The sequence below is a fragment of the Castor canadensis genome, chromosome 1 (genome assembly GCF_047511655.1).
Source record: "Castor canadensis chromosome 1, mCasCan1.hap1v2, whole genome shotgun sequence".
In the NCBI taxonomy this organism is placed as follows: Eukaryota; Metazoa; Chordata; class Mammalia; order Rodentia; family Castoridae; genus Castor; species Castor canadensis.
Genome location: NC_133386.1, coordinates 35,378,161 through 35,404,236, shown reverse-complemented (window position 1 = coordinate 35,404,236; position 26,076 = coordinate 35,378,161). Strand labels below are relative to the sequence as shown.

The window sequence follows — 26,076 nt, the reverse complement described above, 5'->3', positions numbered from 1 at the left end:
ATAGTTAATTAAATTGGAACTGTCAGCAACAGCTAGTAATAGTTCTTTACCTAGAAATAAAAGAATGTATCATAAAACCTTTCAACTCATTTTTATCTCTTTGGTTTAATCTTGCATAAGAAAAGGAAACACCTATTTCTTAATAACAATTAAACACTTTGAAAGGATTGTGACTTCAATAGGTAACATATGTGAGATGTTTAACAAATAATTTTCATTAACATCAACTGTTGAAGTCAAATAATATAACCTGGTATCTATGCCTAAAGCTCTATTATAATCATAGCTTATTAATAAATGTTCCATACATACTTGTTAAAACTCTCTCTCTCCCAAGCCATGTGAGTGAGTAATAGACCCAGGATGAGGAGAAGGATGTATTCTACTCTGCTCAAAACCCGTGGTGAAAACACAATTCTTGGCCTCTCCCCAGCATGCAGAGCACTGCCCCTTATGTTATGGGAAGATACGTGGAGACATCAGGACTGGAAAGAACCTCCACAGACTTTAGGCACCCCAAAATGTCTCACTAAGCTTTGTAAGGAGGAGCTTCCTGGTGGCCCTAGATGACGTTGGGTGGTGGAATTCTCAGGTGAAGAGGAACCCAACTATGCCAACAAATTGAGTGAAATGGACAAGAGTATATTGATTCTGAAAGCCTGGAATTCAGTTCTGGCCTCAGCCCTTTCCTCGCTGTGTAAAAGCATGAGAAATTAACTCTCAAGGCTATAATTTCCTCTTTTAAAAAATAGAGAAAATTGTATCACCTACTTCATAAAGTCGTTATGATGATTAAATGAGTTAAAGCATGCAACATGCTTAGTAAGTACTTAACAACATGGTAAGCTCTGCACCTAACCCCCCCTCATAAAAAACTACTTATTATCTCTTCTCATTTCCTCTCAGTCTGGGATCATGTCATTGCAGGATGACAATAAGGTCAGAAAGATTAATATCACTAAAAGTCAGTGCCAAATGGGACACACTAGATATTCCAGTCCGGATCAAATAGAATCAAAAAGAAGAAACAAAATATATAGAATCTGCAGCTTAGCCTCTGACCAGATTGAGCCAATTTTCTCAGCAATGATAACTTCCACAGATTTCACAACAGTGTTTGAAAATGAAAATGAGCCTCCGGTTACCTCTTTAGGTAGTCTAACTTGGAGAAGTATTTCCAGGTTGCTTTTGGGAGTGTGACCTCATGCTTTGATAAACTACCTAGAATTTAACCACCATAATTTTATGCTCATAATAAGCAGAATATTGGATAGGGGAAAAGAAAAGATGTAAGCACATTTAAATGCAAATATTGTGCTGCTCATAGGTCTTTACAGGGTATATATTATGCACAGTTACTGACATTCTCTTGAACAAAAGAAACAGCAAAATGCCAAGGTACTTTTGAAAACGTGTTTATCCAGGACTCTGAAAAGCGGTTGAAGGCACTAGAGGGAGGAATATACTCTCCCTCTATTTTAATGATCTTAATTTGCTAATGGAATGTTAGTACAAAGAGTTTAGGAGCCATGTGGAGCTGATGGTGTTGTTGAGTATTGATGTTGCCTGCAAATTAAATGTACCTAAGTAGCCACCTGTTTATGCTTCTGATCCTGTAAAGCCCCATATGTTTCCCTCTCTACAGAGAGGAGGTAAATATTGAAACAATTATTCTGGTGTGAAGGGTGAAAACAGCAGCAATTCTTTTATAACTGTCAACGTATGCCATGGTGTTTCCTTGTAATGCTGTGCTTTGTCTGACATATTTGCTGATTTTTGCCATGCAGTGTTCAAAAAAAACTCTGTTACCCACAGTTATACAAAACCATTAAAAATCAGTTTACATTAAATTCAAATTAGGAAGAGATAGTTTTCCAATGTAACCATAAGTTTTAGGTGGATTTCAGAGCTAATGATTTAAATAGACGTTGATTTGCACAATAAAGAAAACTGAGCTTTTTTTTTTAATTCACCAGCATAGTAAAAGGGATGTTTTCTCTCGAAGCACATCCCTGTGGTTGCATAACTAGGCAACAGAAATTAACTCCAGTACCACAGATCTGAAAATCTCACCTAAAGTCAGCATTGGGGCTTTTCACTTGGTCAACTTACCACTACCCCACATTTTGATCTAGAATGTCACCTGCTGGCTTCCAACACTCCTCTGCAGATCTGACCTGGCACAGGTCAACAGGAGCACCTAAGCCATTCTGAGAGAAGCCTCTTTCAAGCATTGGCAAATCTATGGAGCTGCTTCAAACTATTCAGAAACCAGCCCAGACAGTAGCTTCCAGGAAAGACCAAAGAGACTGGTCTAGCTATTGTGATCACTTTAGACATGGAAGATGAAAAAAATGAGCTTTCTCTGTAGTTTGTAGATACAAACTGATTAAGAGGAGTATAAATATTGACAGTCTAGCAACCCTAGACACAGATACCTCTGACTTTCCAACAAAGGAGTTGCAATAAAATATAGAAAATGATAGAAAAAAAGATGAAAACTCATTACATCATTCAAAATGACAAATAATAGACCAACTACTTCAAAAAGTCAGAAAGAAATTGGCTCCATTATAAGGAGGGCATAGCTAAAATGAACATCAGAGGCCAGCTCGCACTTTGGTCTCATAGAGACCTGCTAAGGTTTTACAAGATAATAATGAGAAAAACAGCCGTTAACAACCATTGAGTACTTGCTATGTGTCAAGGCTCATAGTCAGCAGTTCACAATCACCTCAGTTATTTAATTCTCAGGAGAATTTTATAAGATGATATTAATGCTTCCCAACTCCATGGATAGGGAAACCAGTAAACTGAGCATCAAGTTCACTCAGCCTAAATTTGTATTTGTGAGAGTATAGTATGTATATGCATAGAGATTCGCTATAAATTTTGATTATTTCAAAATAAAATTACTCATATTTCCACCAGCTTGAAATAGCCACTCTTAAAATTTTGGTATGTGCTTTTCAAATTTTATATATACACAAAAAGATACAAATGTCTTTAGCAACATTGAAACACTATCATGTACATTTATTCAGATCCTATTTTCCTCATGTAACACCAACCCATGATTAAACCAAGTTTTTAAAACTATTTTTTACAAATATTATTTTTATTTTGGCCATACTAGGGTGTGAATTCAGTGCTTCATACTTGCAAGGCAAGTGCTCTATTTATTGAGGCATACACCCAGTCCTTTTTGTTTTAGTGTTTACTTTTCAGACAGAATCTTGTGTGTTGCCTGGTCCAGACTTGAGACACAATCCTCCAACTCTGCTTCTTTTTTCTTTTTTGGGGGATCAAGAATATGTTTATTTTTTCTTAGTTTGGTCAGGTTTTGCTTCATGCATTGTGAAGCTGTTATTAGATTCATAATATTCATTTTTTTATTGTTTTATTATTCATATGTGCATACAAGGCTTGGGTCATTTCTCCCCCCTGCCCCCACCCCCTCCCTTACCACCCACTCCGCCCCCTCCCTCTCTCCCCCACCCCCTCAATACCCAACAGAAACTATTTTGCCCTTATCTCTAATTTTGTTGTAGAGAGAGTATAAGCAATAATAGGAAGGAACAAGTGTTTTTGCTGGTTGAGATATGGATAGCTATACAGGGAGTTGACTCAAGTAGCCGGGATTAAAGACCCAGCTTGCCCAGCTTGGCTTTTGTAGATAGGGGCTTGTTAACATTTTTTCCCCAGACTGATCTTGAACTGTGATCCTCTCATCTCTGTCTTCTTAGAAGCTGAGATTACAGGTATGAGCCATGACTCTTAATCTTCACAAATAATATTTTTAATGGTCAAATAACATATTGTAACAAATCTATCACAGCTTAACCAAGTATTCTTGAGCTTATAAGTTGATTACTATTTTGTTATTACAAATAATTCTGATTATTTCTTCACTTTTTCTGATATATGAAACCACTGAATTGTAGCATTAAACATTAAACATTATGAAAGCTTAAACATGACAAAGGCCCATTCTTTAGCAAAAATGCCAGTTCTGGGATGTCTGGGATGTCAGACATAAGTATATCCCTGTCATCAACCATTATCTCTACACATGCACAAAATAAATATTTTCTAATTAACTGACATATGGTACTTGAAATATATCAAACCTACATACAGAAGGGCTAGTCAATCTACTAAATTTACTTTTACAAAGACTGCAATATACCCTTCAGTTCGGTTTGAGGGTAGTCATTTAACAATATTTTTTTTAACTTTGTCGTGATTAGAAAAACAGAGCTAATTAAACATGTGGACACAGTTCATTACTGTGTGAATTGACATTTGTGAGTCCAAACTAATCACTATGTGGTTACCAAGTGCTCCACCCTTTGTCCATTCCCCAGACAGTGCTATACAACATTTTATTAAATTTTTAAATCAAATCATTTCCCATGCCTTGCTATAGAATTTTCCTTCTTTTTTATAAACTGTTCAGATCCACAGCAAGTTTTGTTGTTCCATTTTATGTAATCAAATATATTGTTTGTTTTTCATTATATTTGTAATCTGAAAGCTGTTTCAAGCACAAACATAAACTAGTTTTACTTAAAAATGCAACTTTTTCTCATCTATTTCTAAATTCTTTTGCTAAGTGTTGTAAGGTCGATGACCCAATTTGATCTACTGTTTCCTAAATTGAAAACTGTACTGAAGCTATTTACTAAATAATTCTTCCTTTAACTGCAGATGGGCAGCACCAATTTCATCAAATAGAAAGTACTGCACTATAATAAAATCTGTTTCTGAGCTAAAAATGAATGTCTAAATGCATGGGCACCATGGATCCAAGCTCAAAGTATCACTCTAATGTTTTTAGAGCAACTACTTCTAACACTATTTAAGTAATTTATTGATTGAGGTTTCATTTTTGGTCACATATAGTACAATTTATTATCACTTTATATTTGTTTTAAGTATTGGCAAAGCAATTATTTCTCCATTCTATTTTTTAAAATATTTGCTTAAATAATTATTATAATATAGAAGTTATGTTTATCATTGTGTTAAACTATTTGTAAATTAATCTAGACACAGTATTCAGTTTTCTGACTCAAACACTAAGTATATTTTTTATCTTTAATAAAAAGTAAACATATATCATTTTAAGCAATTAAGTAAGGTAACATGTATATGTGTCCCTTATACATCAATGGGAAGTTATAACTGTATATACTCTTATTTATAAATATATTTTATGTATATATTTGTTTTATATATTAAATTTTCATCTTTTCATTCTATCCAACTTGCTTATATTAATTGAAACAAGCTTCAAATTTTTGTTTTACTTGATTCTATTGATTTTTCTGGGGAATGTTACTATCTGCAAGTAATGATTATCACCTCATTTCTAAAAGTTTTTCTAATTCATTCATTTCTGGCCATGTTTACTTGCCAACTTATAAAAACAATATTAAATAAAAATTAAAACAGATGCCCTAGGACAGGGTGTGGTAGCATGTGCCTATAAATTCCAGATACATGGGAGGCCTAGGTAGGAGGATCACAGTCTGAGACCAGCACCAGGCTGTCAAAAAATAAGACAAAAAAAAAACCCAAAAAACAAAAAACAGACACCTTATGAGAACAACATTCCTTTTGGTTGACTTAACTACAGTGCCATGTCTACCTCAGGCCCTGCTGTTTTCTAGGACTAGAATGGGTTTTAAATTTCAGATTGCTAAAAAAATTGGAGTAAAGATACTCTAGTTTAACATACACTATTACAGGTAGATTTCATTATATGCAAATTATACTCTAATAAAGTTGTTAATTTAAACAGCAGGAGGAGGAGAAAAATGTACCAAATATTAATAATGCTAAACGGTTCTGGTAAGGGAATTATAGGGAGTTTTTATTTTCTTCCCTAAATTTTCTTCCATGTTCTAATTTTCTACAAGATGCATGTGTTATTTGTAAAACTGGAAGAAATCAGTCATTTTAGAACTTTAAATCACAAAACCCTGCACATGAATCTATATATCAGTTTTATTTATGATTACCAAACTTGGAAATAATCAAGTTCTTCAGGAGGTGAATGGATAAATAAACTGTGGTACATATAGACAATGGAATATTACTCAGCACTAAAAAGAATTTACTTATCAAGTCATGAACTGTCATGCAAGAACCTAAGATACATATTAAGGAAGGGAAACAAGACAATCTGAAAAAGCTGCATAGCCTTATGATTTCAACTATTTGACATTCAGAAAAGGCAAAACTGCAGAGATAGTAAAAGGGTTAGTGGGCACAGAGGGATAAAAAAGAGCTTAGAATACTTTAGAGCAGTGAAGCTTGTCTGGAAGATACTGCAATGCTGAACACATGTCATTATACATTTGTCAAAACCCACAGTGTGAATCCTAATGCAAACTGTGGACTTCGGGTGATAATAAGGTGTCAATAGATTGTAACAAATAAGTCACTTTTTTATGAATATTGATAGGGAGTCTGTAGTATTTGTGGTTTGTGGGGTCAGAAGCACATGGAAATTTTGCTTGTGTTCCAATGACAGAACCTTTATATCCCTGGAATGTCATTGGGTATAAATAGAGTAACATGCTGTACCAACAAATGCTCAGTTAAGAATCTATGAACACAAATTTTTAAGGGCAAAATGATTGCTCTGATGTAAGTACTTCCATGGTGATACTATCAAGATAACATCATAAAAAAGTTTTAGAAGAATTGTGCATGTAGAAAAAGGATATGTTAAAAACAAGGAGAGATGAAAGAGATCTTATAAGATGGACAGAAAATATTAATACTATAAAAACATGTAGAATGTACTAGCTGTGGAGTAGCCTATTTTATAATGATCTTTCTGCTACAATTCTGATCTGATGGAAAAAAGCACATTGATGTGGAATGTGGGGGAGAGTAGATCATTTTAACCTAGAATGGCAAAGTCTATTTGTCATCCAGATATATTATCTAAAGACACAGGACTTACAGAGATAATCTGATCATGAACTGAAGTATAGAAGAAAACTTGCCCCCCCAAAAAAATAGAACTATAGAAGCCTGACTTTATTTTGCATATTGACTAATGCACATTTTCTTACAAAGTTTATATGTGATAACCCTTCATCTCTAGGAAAACATTTTGTGTAATAGGCACAGCTGAACTTATTTTGCTTAAGTGAGCACAGTAGGGAAGAAGTGCCTTAAGAGAAGTTGACCTAGAAAATTTGGAAGAATAGACTGTGGTTCCTTGGTTCCTTATGTGAAAGATGAAGCTCTGTGTAGGGTTGCTCTGATTATGTTTCATCACAATATCCAGATGGAAAAACAAATCAAATTTTGCTTTGTACCCTGCCTCTTTTCACAAAAGTCCTCCAAAAATCAGAAGATAGAATGGTATACTTTAAATATTTTTATACATTAATTTTATCAGATTTTAGTAACCAATATTTCAGTCAGATAAAACACTACCAATAATCATAATATGGCCAAAGACAAAAGATTTAGTCATTTCAATGGTTGATTAAGATACAATGAATAACCATTTCATGTCATATTATTGGTATCCACTAGTTAAATATATAACTTTCCAAATGAAATAATTAGAAAACTCATTTTGAAAACTGTTAACATACTTGCTATTTTGGCATCCAGGCAAAAAAGGATATTTCATAAATTTTGGTCATTTAATCTTAATCAATTTGATGTGAAAGCACTTCTATTATTAGCCCAATTTTTGTTTTTAGCTAGTCTTAATACTTTTCTACATCTTTAACATGCTCAGAAAAGCATGAAGATAATGTTTGTTGTCTTAAGTTGTTGAATTTAGAAGGATTTTTCTGTAGAAATATACAATGAATGTGACTGCTGGAAAATTTTTAATTATTTATATAACTCATGTTTTACTTCTGTTGAAGCGTGCCAGTGCAGATTCGATGAAATCATGTACTAACTTTGGAAAGATAACTCAGCCTCTCAGTAACTCTATTGTCTCATCTGTAAAATGCAAATTCACTCTGTAACCTACATGTACATAAAAGTAGACAAAACAGAGTCCAGCATCTCATCAGGACCTGCATTTGAGTGTGTGGTGTTGACAGCAGAGGGTAGAGTAATAAAAGAATTTCCAGCTCTAAACTTCCACATTCCCTACATAACTCCTACCTCCAGAACCAAAATGCCTACAAAAAGATACAGTTCATAGAGTAGGGTTTAAAAATTCGGAGAGAAAACTTTCTTCAATCTAGCTTTATAATAACAGTGGTTTTATAGATGTACTCACAGCTCTCCATGAATATATGGTTTAGAGACACAATGTAAACTTGCTGGGGTTTTTTTGTGGGGGGGGAACCTGTGTTCATCATAAAGATGTATTAGAACATTTTCTTTCAGTATATTTCTCATGACTAAAGAGGAGTCATTTATTACTCATGCTTCATAACATTACAAAGGAGAATAAATCTTTCCAGGCAGCAACCTAGAAATTTGGATCTTCACTATAAACTAAATATGTGATTTACCAATCTATGGAGATAATGCAATCAACCATCTAGTGTCAGAATATATGTTTTCTGTGTCTGGCAAGAAAGGCATGTTTTCCAGCTCATAAAAAAGAGCTCAGCTAAGAAAGCTGTCTCTTAAAAGAACAAATTGTATATCTTGGGCAGTTTGTCTATTCCCATAGAGAAATAAAATGATTGCCTTTTATTTCTTTTAATATATTGAACATTTTTAGGTGCAAAGTAGAGACATATGGAAGCATAACATTATATAAGATGCAACCAGTGGTATATATTGGAAGTTTCATTCCCCATTTATAGTTTAGTAAAAAAAAAAAATCAGATTCCAATTTGTTCCCTAAAAGTATCTTTCCTAAATCCATACCAACCTTTCCTTTCTTGACCATGGATTTTTGGAGCTCCAGCTATAGAACTGTTATGGTCAAAGGTCAGAATCTCTTTTCAGCGCATTTTCTTTATTTGCAAAATCATTCTAGACATCATTCTCCAGGTTTCATAAAAACTTTTAAGTTACCAGGAAATTGAGCATCTGTATTAATATACCTTAATACAGAACAATGAATGATGTCAACAAGAAAAATTATGAAATAAAGACTTCTAGAAATTGTCTCCTATATAAATGCAATGAGAAAACTGGTAATAAATAAATAAGTAAATAGGATGAATTTTTTCAGAAGCCTACAGATTAAAGTAAAATCTGGGGAGAATTTATTAGAATAGCTGAGTTTTGCAAAGAACAATGAATATTGTGGTGCCTCAATTTGTTCTATTCTTATTCCTCTCCCTTCTGCTCCCTGGTAGCTTTGTCAACCAGCAATCTGCAATCATGGCAAAAAGCAGCAGGCTGGAAGTCACAGGAGCCAGGATTAAGGGATCATCAAGTCCAATCCCAGAAAATTGCTATTATTTAGCATGTGTGGTGAATACTAGAAGTCCATACTAGCTTGTTCTGATCTCTTGTTAACATATTCATTGGAGAAAACCTTTTCCTAGAGCTTTTGTGAAAAACAATGACAGTTGTTTATCATTTGTGGCTGCCTGCAGTTATGGAGAAAAGAAATAGGATACCCTAAAAGCTTAAATGAAACTAGCAAATAAGATGTTCATAAGAACATGGAAAAGTAACAACATGTTTCTGAAGACATAGAAGGCTACATATATATGTAGAACTATGCATGATCCCAGGAAAGTCTGAGAAGACACCTCTCAATTCTGACTGTCTTTGAGGTTCTATGTGAGCAGGAAGTGAAAACTAAGTAAGAGTTTTCACCTGCCTAGTTAAGTAGTGAAGGAATGCCCCAAAAGGCACACAGAGCAGCTCTACATAGAATAGAGACTTCTTATCTTAAAATTAAATAATTGTATTCAATTGTATTAAAAATCAATAAAATGAAATGAAAACCTCTATCCAGATGTTAATTGTCTACTAAGCTAATGAACAGAGATCAGAAACACATTACAGAATGTGAACTTTATAGATTGAGTTCAATAAAGCTACTAAATAAGTAGTAACAAGCTCTGGAAAGGAGAGATAATATAATTTTTATACAACCTACATTCAATTATTTAAAACACACAGTTTTTAACAAACAATTACAAGACCAGCAAAGAAAGAAAAAAAAAGAAAGATGGGCACGTATGCAGGAGTTGGAGGAGGGGAATCTACAGAAACAATCCCCGAGGAAGCCCAGATTTCAGACTTAATACAGAAATAATTTATGTCAACTATTTAAATATATAAAATATAAGGAAATCAGGTTTATCTAACTAAGAGTATGATTATGATTTATTTCAAAATGGAGCATGTAAGTCCCAAATTTGAAGATAAGTCAATTGTGATCATACATCTGAGAAAAAGAAAATAAAAATAGGTGAGTGTGGTGGCTCATGTGGTAGAGCACATACCTAGCAAGCATGAAGCCCTGAGTTCAAACCCCACTACAGAAAGAAAGAAAGGAAGGAAGGAAGGAAGGAGGAAGGGAGGATCGAACGAAGGAATGAAGGAAGGAATGAAGGAAGGAAGGGGAAGGGAAAGGAAAAAAAAAATGAATGGAACTGCAAAGGTGTGAGTTCCAAGCAGAGAGGAGATGAGAAAAGGTGTAGAAAAAAAGGGGGGAAAAGTAAAGAAAAAAGGGAAAAAAAATGCAGAAAAAAAGAAAAAATGTTGAAAAAAAAAATAAATATATGTATATATATTTATTTTATATATATATATATTCTTCCTATATGTGTATGTATATATGGAGAAAATACTGAAAACCTTCCAAAATTATATTTAAAAATATCTACATCCAAGAGCTCAACATACTACAAGTTGGAAATGATTCATCATATACAAGTATTCTTCAATAACATTAAAAATAAGATAAACAATGTTTAAAAAGACAAAATAAAATAAAAAAGAAAAATAAACAAAATAAACCAAAAAAAGATAGAAGGACTAAAAAGTTATTTTTTTTCTCAGTAACAATAGAGGCCAGATAGCAATAGCTCACAGATTTAAGATGTTTAAAAGTAAAAGAATATCAGTCAAGAATTCTCTACCCAAGAGTACTATCCTTTAAAAATGAGATTATTGGACACAGGTCAAGATTTGCCAGTTCTTTGGAAACTTCCTAGAACACACTTTCTTCTGGAATGTATTTGATTGACAAGAAAGTTTGAACATTGTTTTCACATCAATGTAGCAATACAGTGGTTTTGACTTTTTTCTTTTAGTGCTGCCAAAATAAAACACTCACTTTTGCATAAAAAAGAAAGAGAAATTGAGTTACTCTTAGATAAAGAAAAATACAGATTTGTTTCTATCAGATTTTCCATACAGGAAATACTAAAAGAAAATCTCAGGTGGAAATGAAACTTCTAACTAACTCTATTCCTTGTCAAGGAATAGATTACCAGTAAAAGTAACTACTGATGTAAATATTAAAGATATTTTAAATGTACACTGTTGTGGGCAAATCTTGTTTTTCCTAAGTCACTTAAAGAAAAAATGGATAATGAATTATTTAAAATATTTTAAATAATTCACACACAATGTTTAAAACTGTAATTTTTATAATAATAACAGCAACAAGAAGAGGAAGGATTTAGAACTATAGAGAACCCAAATTCTATATGCTGTTGAAATTAAATTAATCCAAAATAGATTGCTATAAGTGAAAATGTTCACTGTAATCCTCAACACAATCACTGAAAAACAATGAAAAAAAGGTTCATTTTAAAGAAAGGATTGCTCATATGAAGTAAAATACCACCCTGCAAATGGCTGTTAAGTTGGAAGTGTTGTTTTTGATATGTAAGAGATAGTCAGAATGCTTACACTGAAAAATGCCTCAACTTTTTAAAGTGTAAGAAACCACTTTGAATGGCACCTAGATTTCTAATGAAGAATGATCATACTGTTCGGATTCAGTATCTTGAACTGGTTTTAAACAAAGTTTTGTATGGGATTTGCCAAAGCATCTATCCAAATTGGCACTCTGAAAAAGTCAGTTATTTTCTGGTAGACATTCCTATAGAATATTGTCATTAAAATAAGGCTTTTCTTCTCTTTTGAAAGCATTTTTATTTTTTCTCATTTAAAAATTAACATTTTTTATTGAAATTGTGCAATGAAGTTGAAGTATAATATGAAGTTTTTGAAAATGACTTAACAGTTGATAAAATTTTAAATTTTTTAAATTAATATATTTCCATTACAAAATATTAATAAGTTATATTTTGAAAAGTGTCCCCCACCCCCAAAAAGATGGGTTGCTGGTTTCCATTTACATGACTGGAATGTAAGGAATTTGGAAGCTGCCACTTGACTCTAACAAGTGAAAAGATGAACAAAATGAAAAATCAACAATTTTTCCTAGATATTTAAGAGAAATGAGATCACTTGTCTGGGCAAACCACAACTACCCAAAATTGGAGACACCAGAAAATACTGAAAATCACAATAGCCAAGAGTAGAAGTTCTCAAGAAGATACCTCCATAGGAATCAGTATTGTGAAAAGAAAATCTGAACTGTAATTTAAAAATTACAGGAGCCTCAGAGGATACAAATTGAAGAATTAAAACCCTAGGAGATGCCGTCTGTGGACTACCCTTACACTTTTCTGAATTTTACTTCAAAATCTTGATCAGGCTTTTATAATGAATATCAGAGAAAAAAAAAAATCCCATGGGCTTTAAGCCAGGGCAATGTAAAGGATCATTTTTTTCCAAAATAGGTCAGAGCATTCTGTTCTTAAAAAGGCATCCCATAAGAAAAACTTACATACCTGATTCTAACTAACAGAGCCTAATTGATCTGAGGAAGACAATATTGAACTCCAGACACTCTATCCATCCTGCCTCATCTACTGTAGATGAAGGAAAACACTTCTGAATTCACAGGCTCACTTTTACTGAGAAATCTAATCATAGAACTATAGAATATTTCTTACCCTGCATCTTACCTTCACATTACTAAAAGTCTATTTACCACAGTTACTTTCACTCAGTTCCTTTCACAACATGCCTGGCTCTCAATAAAAATATTACAATACATACTAAAAGTCAAAAGGACACTTGAAGAAACAGCAGAATCAAACTTAAACATGATAGGCAGGTCATAACTATCAGAACAGGGATTTACAGCAACTATGATTAATATGATAAGTGGTGTAATGGATAAAAAATACAGCATTCAAGAACAGATGGGCAATGAAAGCAGAGAGATGAAAAGTCTGAGAAATTATTTAAATGATATGAATCAGTAATGCTGTAACATAAAGAATGCCTTTGATGGTCTGGTCAGTAGAATTACATGACTGAGCAAAATCTCAGAATTTGAGGATATGTCAATAAAAACTTCCAAGACAGGAAATTAAAATGGGAATTGGGGAGGAAGATGACTTTTTTAAAAGCATAATATCAAAGAACTGAGAGAACAGCAAAAGGTGCAAAATTTATTATGGGAGTATCAGAAGACAGAAAATAGTAGAAAAAAAATTTGAAGAAATAATGACTGAGAATTTCTTCCAAGTTAATGTTAAATACAAAGCAGATTCAGAAAACCCAAAGAACACCAAGCAGGATAAAGGACAAAAAAAAAAAAGAAAACAGAAAAAAAAATACTCTAATTAAGCATATCACACTCAAACTTCAGAAAAATTATATGTAAAAAAAAAAAAAAACCATGAATGAAGCCAGAGGAAAAAATACCTTATTTGTAGAGGAAGAAACATAGGTCTTGCCTCTTCTTAGTAATGTCACAAGCAAGAAGAGAATGGAATGAAACATATAAAGTGTTTACTAAAAACAACCCACTGACCTAGAATTCTGTAACTAGTGAAATTATCCTTCAAAAGTGAAGGAGAAATAAATACTTTCTCAGAAAAAAATTAAGGGACTGTGTTGCCAGTAAAACTGCCTTGCAAAGAAACTTTAAAAATTCTTCTGCCAAAAGGAAAATTATTTAGCTCAGAAACTTGAACCTACATAAAGAAAGGAGGGCATAAGAGCAAACATAAGTAAAATTAAAATGTAAGGTTTTATTTTTAAAAATTCTTTATTGGTCTAAAGTAACAGTTTTCTCAAAATAATAGCAATAATTTATTTGACTATGTATGTATACACACATATATGCAAATTTACATATAAATGAAATTAATGACAGAGATAATATAAAAAAGTAAATGAAGGATTAGGAATATATTATTATTATAAATATTTACACAGTGCATGAAGCAGTAAACTACTATTTGAATCTGTACTTGGAAATACATATGTTGCTGAAAATACATATAGCAAACTCTAGAACACTCACTTAAAAAAGGAAAATAAGAAATATAATTGATATGCTAAGAAAGGAGAAAAATGGAATCATATAAAATGGTCAGTTAAAGCCACAAAAGGCAAAAAAAAAATTGTTGTAGAAAAAATAAGAATGAAGAACAGCATACAACAATAACAAATATGCAAAAGCAATCCGGTAGATATCAATTCAACCAAATTGAAAATTACTTTAAATGTCAATGATCTTAATAGACCAATAAAAAGATAGATACTGACAGAGTAGATCAGAAAAACAAGCCTCATATGTATTTTATCTCAAGAAACCTACTTTAAAAATAAAGACACAAGGCCAGACTCAGTGATTCTCTTCTGTAATCCCAGATACTCAGGAGGTTGAAATTGGTAGGATCATGGTTTGAGGCCAGTCTGGTGAAAAAGTAAGTATGACTCTCATCTGAAAAAATAAACTGAAGTAGTGTGTACACTGTCATCCCAACTATGCAGAAGATATAGATAGGAGGATCGTGGTCCAAGCCCAGTCCCAAGCAAAAGCACAAGGCCCTATCCAAAAAATAACTAAAGATAAAAGAGCTGGAGGTATAGCTCAAGTGGAAGAGTGCCTGCCAAGCCAAGAGTAAGGCCCTGAGTTTGGACTCCAGTGTCACAAAAATATAAAAATAAAGACACATATAAATTAAAAGTAAAAGGAAAGGTATACCACACTAACACTAATCAAAAGAAAACTGGAATATCAATACTCACATATGACAACAGATTTCAGAGCAAAAAAGTTACCAGGATACAAAAGAGGATTACATAATAATGAAGACAAAATAAGAATCTTTAATGTACATGTGCCTAATACAAGAGCATAAAAATACATAAGGCAAAGACTGAGAGAATAGATGAAGCCACTATTACAGTTGAAGACTTTTAACACCCCTCTTTATCAGAAATGGACAGATCCAGCAGTCAGGAAGCAATAAGGACCTCATTGAACTCAACTGTACCAAGAATCAACTGGAAGTGATGGTCAGACAACACACAATAGCAGATTGCACATTCTTCTCAGACTCACATAGACATTCACCAAGATAAACCACATTCTGAGCTAAAACATCCCTTGCTAATTTAAAATAATAGAAATTTTACAATGTGTGCTCTTAAATCATGATGGAATTAAATATAAATCAATAACATAAAGATAGATGGGCAATCCCAAAATACTTAGATATTAAACAATATTTCTAAATAATACAAGCATTAAAGTCAAAATCTCAAGAGAAATTTAAAATATTTGAGCTCAATGAGAAAAAAAAATATAATGTATCAACATTTGTGGGATGCAGTAACAGCTGTACTTAAAAGGAAATTTATACTATTGTATGTGCACATAGTAGACTAGAAGAAAGACACAAGAAGTTTCTATCTCAGGAAACAAGAAAAAGATGAGAAAATTGTATCAAAGTATGTAGGGAGAAATAAAGAAGCTATAAGAATTAAGAGTAAAATTGAAAACAGAAATCAATACAGAAAATCAACAAACCAAAAGCTGAGTCTCACAACAGGTAAGCACATAGCCAGGCTAAAAAAAAAGGAGACAGAGAGTAGATACAAATTCCTAAAATCAAATATGAAAGAGGGACCATGACTACAGACTCTATGAACATTAAAAGTATGACAAAAGAATATTATGAATAAATATATACTCACAATCTTAAGAATCTGTTTAAAATAGTCACTTCCTCAAAAACACAATCTGCTGAAACTCACATAAGGAGAAATAGACAATACTATGAATAAGCCAATATTTTTTGAAGAAGTTTAATCAGTAAGTAAAACTTTCCTAGCTAGAAATTCCAGACCCAGATGGGTTCAATAGTCAATTCTACCAACACTTCAGAAAGAAATTATAAAATTTTTTATGATGCTTCCATAGGATAGAAACAAAAGGAATACTTCCTAACTCATTCCAGGGTAGGTCCAGCATTACCCTAATTCCAAAACTATTATTAAAGATATTATTACAGAATAAAAAAAGAAAGATATAAAAGGAGAAAACTGGAAACTATAGACCTATATCTCTCATTAGTATCAAAAATCCTCAAAAAATATTATATCCTCAAAAATATTATATCAAAATATTTTATCAAAATATTATATCCAAAAAAATATTATATCAAAAAAATCCTCAAAAATATTATATCAAATCCTACAGCAATAAAAGGAAGTATACACCATGACCAGTGAATCTTACCCTATTATCAATACATGATGATTTGTCATTTGGAAATCAATTATGTAACCTATCAAATCAGAATGCTAAAGAAGAAAAATCACATGATCATATCATAGCTGCAGAAAAAGCATTTGACAAAATCCAAATCCATTGTGTATAAAAGCATACAAACAAGCAAACAAAAAAAGGCTTCTCGGCATATTAGTAACATCAGAAAATGTCATGTGATAAAGAACTTTCCTTCTAAATCAGGAATGAAAAAGTCCTCTTTCACCAGTCATTTTTTAACATTATACTGAAGATCCCATCAATACAATAAAATAAAATAAGAAATAAAATTTATTCTGATTTGGAGAGTCAAAACAAAACTGTCTTTGTTCACAGCTTACATGATTACTTATATAGAAAATATGAAGGAATCAACAAAAGCCACCAGGAGGAAATAATAAGTAATTATACCAAGATTGCATCTAGAATGAAAAAGCAATAATAACAAGATCACAACAAACAATGCTTAAAACAAATGAAAGCCAGGCACCAGTGGTTCATGCCTATAATCCTAGCTAGCTACCCTGGAGGAAGAGATCAGGAGGATTCTTGCTTAGGGCCAGCCTGGGGAAATAGTTTTCAAGACTCTATCTTGAAAATACCCAACAACAAAAAAGGGCTCGAGGCATGAATCAAATTGTAGAGTGTGCCTAGCAAGTGTAAGGCCCTAGTATTGGCCAAAAAAAAGGAAATAAAATGATACACTAGACAACATCCATTTAACACAAAAGATAGTAGTAGAGAAATAGAAAAATGTGAAAAGTATAAGACATATGGAAAACAAATAGAAAAATGGTAGATATAAATCCTATATAATCAGCTATTACATTAACTATAAATGGATAGAACAGTACAATTAAAAGGCAAAGACTGACCAAATGGGTTAGTTAAAAAATCACAACTATATAGTATGAGAGATATACTTTAGAATCAATGAGATAAATACTTTGAAAGTAAAAAGATAGAGCCAGGTACTAGTGGTTCACACCTGTAATCCTAGCTACTTAGGAGGCTGAGATTGGGAGGATACAGTTCTAGACCAGCCCAGGCAATAAGTTCATAAGACCCCATCTCAACCAACAGCTAGGTGCAGTGGTTCATGCCTGTCATCCCAGAAACCTCATTATCTATTAGGTAGATTATGCTAGTAAGACAAGCACATAGATAACTACAATTCATGCAAAATGTAATAAATGCAATAATTCAGGCATGATAAATTTCAGTGACTCTAAAAGGGAGTGGGCATATCTACTTAGAGTACTTAGGAAAAGCTTCTTTTTTTTTTTTTTTCATTTTTTCTTTTATTATTCATATGTGCATACAAGGATTGGTTCATTTCTCCCCACTGCCCCCACCCCCTCCCTTACCACCCACTCCGCCCCCTCCCTCTTCCCCCACCCCCAAATACCCAGCAGAAACTATTTTGCCCTTATAAGAAAAGCTTCTTAAAGAGCATTGTTTCTCAGCCTTGGCTGGTCATTGCTACCAATGTGGGAGCTTTAAGAAAACTTGATGCTCAGACTTTACTCCAACCACAAGAATAGGATGCTTCATCAAAGTGGTTTAAACATTGGGATTTAAAAAAATCCCCAGAGGCAATTCTGATTCCAACATGCAGCCATGTTTGAGAACCACTGTTGTAAAAGACAGCAGTAAGGAAGACATAAAACTGAACAGGGGGCAAGGTTTCAATGGGCAAGGACAGGATATTGGAGCACTTAGGGGAATCTTCTCAATATATCTAATTTAATTATCCAAACCTCAACTCAATTAAAGCATTCTCTGAAAAGCTTTTCATAACTCCCCCAATGACACAAACAATAATCTTAATAATAGCAATAAAACCTGACACTTTTATAGACCTTGCTGTATGTCAGTTCTTATAACAAGTACTTTAAATGTATTTCACTGTCAGGCCTCCCAACAACACTAGGAGACAGATTTTTGTTTCATTTTACCTGAGTAGTGTAAATCACTTGCCAAAATCATACAACTAAGAAGTGGCAGAGGGGATTGAAATATGATTTCTAAACCCATGTTCTGAAACGTGACCCATTACAGTTTGATATTCCTGATAAGACTCCCATTGAACCTAGGAAAGCTTTGATAATACTACGTAACAAATTATACTGTAATGCTTGTAAATTTGCTTTCTCTACTCTTTTTCTCAATCAGAAAAAAAAATTATTGCACATATTCTTTCTGCCAGAAAATGTGGTTGGTACTAGAAATTTGAAGTCATATATGTCTAAAACAGAGGCCTGCAAATTATAGTTGACAGATCAAATCTTGCTGGCCACATGTTCTTATGAATAAAGTTTCATTGAGCTGCAACCATGGCCATTGCTTTATGTATTATCTATAGCTGCCTTCATGTTACATCAGTGTGGAGTAGTGTGACAGACCATCTGGTACTTGATAGGAAGTTTGCTAACCACTGGTCTTAGAGAATAAGACAAGTAAATGACCAGTCACAGCCCAATGATATGTGTGCTATAGTGCCCAATATATTATGGGAATATAAAAAAGAGATATCTTGGATAGGTTAGAAGGTAGATGAAAGCTTCCCAGAAGGCATGATGTATGAGTTAATTTTGGAAGGCTGAATAGAGTTCACTATACAAAGAAGAGCAACCAGACTTGTCTGTAAGATCAGATAGGAAAGCTTAGCAGTGATCCAAAGAGATAGAGTAATGACAGCAGGAATACAGAGAGTAGATATGTCTAACTGATGTTAATTAGTTCTATACATTTTATAAAAATATAGCTTTGATTAACCTTATTGTTGTTGTTTTGTTTTGGGGGGATGGGGTGTCAATACGTAGTACAGAATGGCCTCAAACTCGCAGTGCTCTTGCTTCACCCTCCAGGTGCTGGGATCACAGGTGCATGGCACCATGCACAACTAACATTGATGTCTTGATGCTCCCCATCTGGCACAGACAGTGATGTGCACAGTCAAAACTCACTAGGTAGGAACAAAAAGCTCTGAAGTGCTACTGCATCACGGAGAGACTGTAGATGACAACAATGTAATGTACATTTCAAAAACTTAGCGGAAAGACTTTTGAAGGTTTTCAACATAAATGATAAGTACTTGAGAAGACAGTCATATTTAGCTTGATTTAAATAATATATACTGTACACATATACCAAAATATCACATTACTCCATTAATATGTACAGTTTTATGCATTTTGTGTTTCAGTTAAAAATAAATTTAACTTAAGATACTCACTAAATATTTTTCAACCATTATATATTAACTAAATTAATTAATTCTTCAGTAAAAGGCATTTATTAAAAATGCGGAATGTATTTTCTTTCTACTAGTCCTTAAATTTATTGAATTGTAAGAATTATGATTTTTTTCACTACCCACTGCTCTTGCTTGAGGAAGAAGAAGACCTGCCATCTTGGTGAATATCTGTAATTGCAGCAGTTAGAAGGCAGAAGCAAGAGGTTCTCAAGTTCAAGGTCAGTCTGGGCTACAAAGGAATTTTGAGGCCAGTTTTGACTACGTAGCAAGACCCTGGCTCAAAGTTTAAAAATAAATAAGTAAAGCAAGCGAGGTACACTTGTTCATTGTCTCCAGATGGATAGATGTATATAACTATCAGCAATGCAGTTTTACAAATGATCACTGGCTGCAGTATACTCTACCTGGGAAATTCATAGGCAGTTCAAAGGGTGGTGGAGACTCACAGCCTTCAACATGCTCACAAATTTCAGCTATGATCTTCTTAATTTTAAGACCAGTGATTTTGATCACCTCTCCTGTTGATAAACAGCATTCATTTCCAAACATTTCATAAATAGAGCCTGAAAAGAAAGAAAAGTAAAAGGAGCTTTTAAACAAGAACAAAACAGTAAGAGCAAAATAGGAAGCAAAAGCCTCTCATAAAATGTTTTTACTGAGTTCCTTTCTTAGCTACCTATTAAAAAGAAATTTAATCAACCCTCCCAAAATGCTCACCATGTACCAGGAAACATATTAAATTTTCATTTCATTCACTAGGCAAAATATAAACAATCTTATTTTTGTGTTATTATAAATTGAATTTATGGCTTCTTCAGCACCTTTAGCTCATTTGTCCAAGGTCAAACTACTAACATATCTTCCACTGCTGGTATTTATTGTCTCTTTTTGCTGGGTCACAGAATTAGTTCACATGAGTCAACAGTGATCTAAGTACCTCAAACAAGGCTGCAGTGCAACCCAACATCCAAAGACAGAGAGGTCTGCACACCAGGGATTTAAAGTAAGAACATCATATTCACCTGGTTCTCTTCATTATCATGAGTATTAAGACTTTTTGCCCATTTTTATCTTTTGGTTTTTGATAAGTCAGAAACAACTCTCAATACCTTTATGGCAATAGGTGGCAGACAAACCCAGAAAAACAGAAAAGTTTCATTTTGGCTCAGGATTTCAGTCTCCATCCTGATACTCTTTCTTTACAGATGTTAACATTAAGCTTTTTATCAATTTATTTTCCCTTTTTTGCCCTGATAGAAAGACAATGTGTGGTGTGGTAAAATTGTAACAGGTACTTAAACTACTTTTCTGAAAAGCATTGACTCCTTTCTTGCTCCCTCAAATTAAAACTAAAAGCAGGAGAAAAGCTTGGCATCCCTCCATCCATTTTGTACCTGTCTTAGCTCTAAGCCATTCACTTTAGAATGTGCAGCCACCTAGGAAGCCAGAAAGGACAGAATTGATTGGTGACATCTTTATGGGAGACCGAAATTACTCCCAAGAAACAGTGAGTCTAGCAAGACAAAACCCCTCCAAATGGGGGCAATTGCCTGGAGCTAGAGGATAGCCAGCACCCTGGAGCAGGAGCGATCATCTACTGAGAACCACATTGCTCCCCTCAAGTGACAACAATTTCTCAGGAACCTTTGCAGAACAAAGGCAGGTCAATCAGGCCCCACCTGACCAATTATGAGACAATGGGCTATCAGACCACCTGTTGCTACCTCTGAACACACATGTGACTGGGACAGTCTAACTATGCATACCTTTTGCTCCCTGCCCTCATTCTTTATCTATTTAAACCTAGACTTCTCATGTCCATATTCCAAAGATGACTGAAGATGGGCTGAGTGCTGTCTTCCTATAGCTGCTCATACCATGTAATAAACCTTTCTCTGCCCTTCACCATGTCTCTTTATTTGGTGGATAAGGGTGAGTGACCAGACCTGACATGTGGAATCCCAGGATTTTGTCCCTGGGATCTAAAACTCTGGTTTCAAATAAGCAGAAGATGAATAGGAAAGAGGAGAAATAAGAGTTCTCACAATCTACCTCTAGTAAAAAGGGACAATCCTCCTCTAGCATACAATTGCATTACAATTGAACTGTAAAGTAAGACTTATATAAACAAGTATTATAGAACTGTAACCCTCTAAGTACAGCACCAATTTTTCCTTACCCCTAAGATGGTTTATGGCCTCTTTACCACACTAAGTGTAAAACATTTGAGGGCAAGGTTTTAGGCTTGTTTGTTTTATAAATTTTTCCTGGATTCAGCTCATAGATTCTTGACTGATGTACAGTAAGCATTTAAAACATTTTTATGGCATTAAAAGTTATCCTAAAAGTTACTAAACCTGGCAGCCAATCTGGCTCTAAACAACTCTGCAATTGTGTTTATCCCAACAGGAAATGGGGCACATTCAAATTATAATAATTTGAGAAGTCTTAACATAGGGACAGATAACATAAAGGCACAGCCACCTCTAAACAACCCAAGAAAATAATAAATCTGATCTCATTGTCCTCCCCAGAAACCCCATTAACCACATTCTACCAAAGGACAAGAGAGCTGCTAATGACCCCATAGCAGTCGACCTCCCAGATAGGATGAAAATGAAAGTCCAGCATCACTGCTCACTACAGAACAAAGAGAGGATTTGCACATAAGCCAGTCTGTTTCTCAAGTTTCCAAAATATCCTTCTACACACCCCTTTTTACCTTTCATATTATTGCCCTAACTACTACTGCTTATGCTTTCATTAACTCCACTACATAGAGTTACCAGCACTCTCCAGCTCTTTGTGGAACAAATTGAGGTATTAAATAAATAATAAAAATCATGGTGACATTTTCCTCCAAAGAACTCAGTAGTTAGTTATTTGCTGTAACTTTCAGTGGTCAATTAATCTCACAGTAACATTTTACAACTTTCCTATTTTATCACCCTGTATCTAACTTTTTTTTGTGAATTTAGTTTTTATTACTTCCAACTTAATTTTAATTTTCTTGAGAGAAAATACTTCATTTGATTTTTGCATGAGTACAATACATCAACCTCCCTTTTTAATCCAGTCAGTCAGTTTAATAAAAGCCTATATGTGTTGGGCACTGTGATTGGCAGTAGGTATCAAAGACAAAGTGCGTAATGTCTTCATCCCCAAAGCACTGCTATGAAAAGAATGGACAAGAAGGCAGACAATTGACACAGATTATGAGAAGGCCTCGGTAGGGGCGATGCATTGCATTGCGGGGAATATCAGAGGTATTTAGTCAAGCAATTACAGGGGAAAGAGACCAGAGAAGGTATGCTGGTGGAGACAACAGCTGAGATGAGTTTTAAAGGAAAAGTCACAAGATTCAAGGGCAGACAGAGGAAACAGCATTTGAAAAGGCACTGAGATGTGAGGGAACCTGATACATTCTAGAAACGTCTAGAAGTTTGTTGCATCTAAACTATAAAGTAAGAAAGGGGAGATAGTTTTAAAAAATGGGGTGTAGGGTATATTAGGGAAGTAGATAAAGGGAGTCCAAATCAGGTAGCCTTATGAAATTACCAATACACAAAAAAAGCCACTTGAAGTCTGAAGTAAGCTTAAAGTCAGAGAATCTGCATTTCCAGTTATTGCAGTCCAGGAACAATTACCAATTTAATAAGAGGCCATTTGTAATATAGATAGCCACTACCTGAAGTGTGGTCCACTGTGTCACCTGGGAGCTTGTTAAAGTCTTGCCCAGACCCCAAACCTGCTGAATCTGAACCTGCATTTTTAACAAGATCCCCAGATGATTAGTGAGTATGTTAAGGTTTGTAAAACATCGGTCTAGGCAACAAATGCGGTGTAACCGAAATAGCCTCTTGTAACAGGTACCATACTGAGAAAGCCTTAGGTGTCCTTTATGTGGGGAAGAGGCAAAAGGAAGGATTTTTAAACAGAGAGGTGGCACCATAAGATTTTTCTTTATCACATGAAATAGAATACAATTTAGCCAAGCTCATCTCAGCTAAAGTATGTTGGGCTTAATCTCAATGCAATGAGTGTCTAATATATATACAACTGACTGATTTGAAAGGTCATATTTCTTTCAAAGTTTTAGTTGAAATTTAAAATTTAAAAAGATAAGAGCTGGGCATGGTGGCATATGCCCATAATCCCAGCTACCTGAGAGATAGGAAAGATTGTAATTTGAGGCCAGCACCAGCAAGAAGTTATCAAGACCCCCCCATCTCAACAAACAATTCCAGATACATGGTAGGCATAGGTAGGAGGATCAAGGTCTGAACCTGGTCCAGGTAAAAGGCAAGACCCTATCTGAAAAATAACTGAAGCAAAAAAGGGCTGGGGGAGTGACTCAAATGGTAGAATGCCTGCTTAGCAAGTGCAAGGCCTTGAATTTAAAAATCCAAGCACCTCCAAAAATAAAAAAGAACAGATATATTAGTGTGAGGTTGCATATCAATTTTCAGGGAATAGAAGCCAAAGAATTCCATGAAGAGAAAATCCTGAGTTTTGGTCTCCATATGAAAAGCTTTTGAATCTTCAGGTCTCTTTCCAAGTTTCTCTCTCCTTTTGAAAAAAAAAAAAATCACTTCTTTTGGTCATATAAGGAAAAAAAACCTCATAAAATTCTAACATTTTAAATTTCTCTTAACCATTTTGTGGCTCCCAGAAAAGCTGTTGACACACTCTTAATAAAGAATAAAGATACCCAGAACTAGAAAGTTACATCTATAACAGGTGACAAGGACATATAACCAATATCAAACCCCTAAAACTAGAAGTTTCTTATCAACATCACATCTCCTAAAATATACTTTTTCCTCAGTATTAATATAAAATGTTGAATTTTAAAAATAGCTAACTTTCATAATCGCAGAACAAACACATATGTATAATTGTTAAAAAAATTTGCTGAGATGTATGTCTAAAATATGTTTGTGTATATATAGGCTACATATTAAAATGGTTTCCATTTCACTTTAACCACAAGACATGTATTTCAAATATGCAAGTCTCGAATCTATTAAGTCTTTACAGACTGATTCTTTCCAAGTCAGAGCATATGTATTCAGGGTAATGCCAAACATCAGAGGAAAGTGGAACAAAGCAGCCTGTTCTCAGTGATCAAACATCGCCCCTGAAGGCTGTAATGAAAAGCCATGTGCCTTTGAAATCACCTTTTCTGTAATGCTACTTTGCTCAATAAAATGACACATTAATATCCTTTTATGAGCTCATCCCTTATTTGATGATCTATATAAATTATGCTACGATCACACTGGAACAGCCAAAATAATCGGTTCTGTAGATTTTCTTCTATTTCCCCTCCAACTTAAAATTGTATGGCATTAGGAAAGAAGATACTACACTGTTTGGAGGTTTTCTCCTTTTTATTTAAATACACTCATGATGTCACCAAAGTATTTCAGGTCCCTCATCCCTTTACTTTCTCATCCACCTGTCCAAATCCAACCAACCCTAAAGACTCAGCTGTCATCTTCGTCAACAAAATTATCCTCAAACCTAAGAATTAATTCTCTCCTCTATGCTCTAATGGTACTTTGGATGTGTGTCCATTATAGTTTTTATGGGATATTATCATAGCCTGCTACTGGGGTATTATTTTCTGATCATTGATATTATATATTTTGGTATTTGAGTTCCTAGAAAAAAGACATTAGGTTAACTGTGTTTATAACTTCTGCATAAAGCTATCACAGAGCTTTTGCACTTAGTACACCCTTAGTGAATGTTGTTATTACTTATCTTTACCATAAAATGACAATAAATTATTGTAGATGTAATCATGGTACTTCTATATCAGTGATTTGAAGCATGTTCAACTCAAAGTTTTGGCACTGGTTGTATCTTCATTTGTTATTCTTTACTATCAAAAATACAAACATAAATCAGATTAGCTAGGCACCTTATAAATACACTAGATAAAGAATATGAAGGGTAGGTGATTCTCAAATATGATTTCTTCTTATTGTGTTTGCCATTTTACCATTATGTATATTGCTACAGTTAAAGGGGGTGCTCCTGTGATGATCTGAGGTAGATATGGAAAAGTTAGAAAATTATATCTGCAAAGTATGATTGATAATATAGGACAATGGATACAGAACCCTACAAGATTGGGGCAGCTAGTGGAGATGCATCTTTGCTCTTCATAAATAGTTGCAATTATTCTTTGCTTAAGGATGATACAAATGATTGAGGAGGAGCTTCTCCATAAAGTAAGACT

The 26,076-nt window shown here is 34.0% G+C and overlaps 1 protein-coding gene across 1 annotated transcript in view; it reads right to left on the bottom strand.

Annotated features, from left to right (window-relative positions):
* Themis (thymocyte selection associated) overlaps nt 1-26,076 on the bottom strand; it is a 179,244-nt gene that overhangs the window by 117,504 nt on the left and 35,664 nt on the right. The window contains exon 2 of the mRNA XM_074075092.1: nt 20,231-20,389. Coding sequence (XP_073931193.1) covers nt 20,231-20,389 — 159 coding nt within the window. The remainder of the gene's footprint in view (nt 1-20,230; nt 20,390-26,076) is intronic.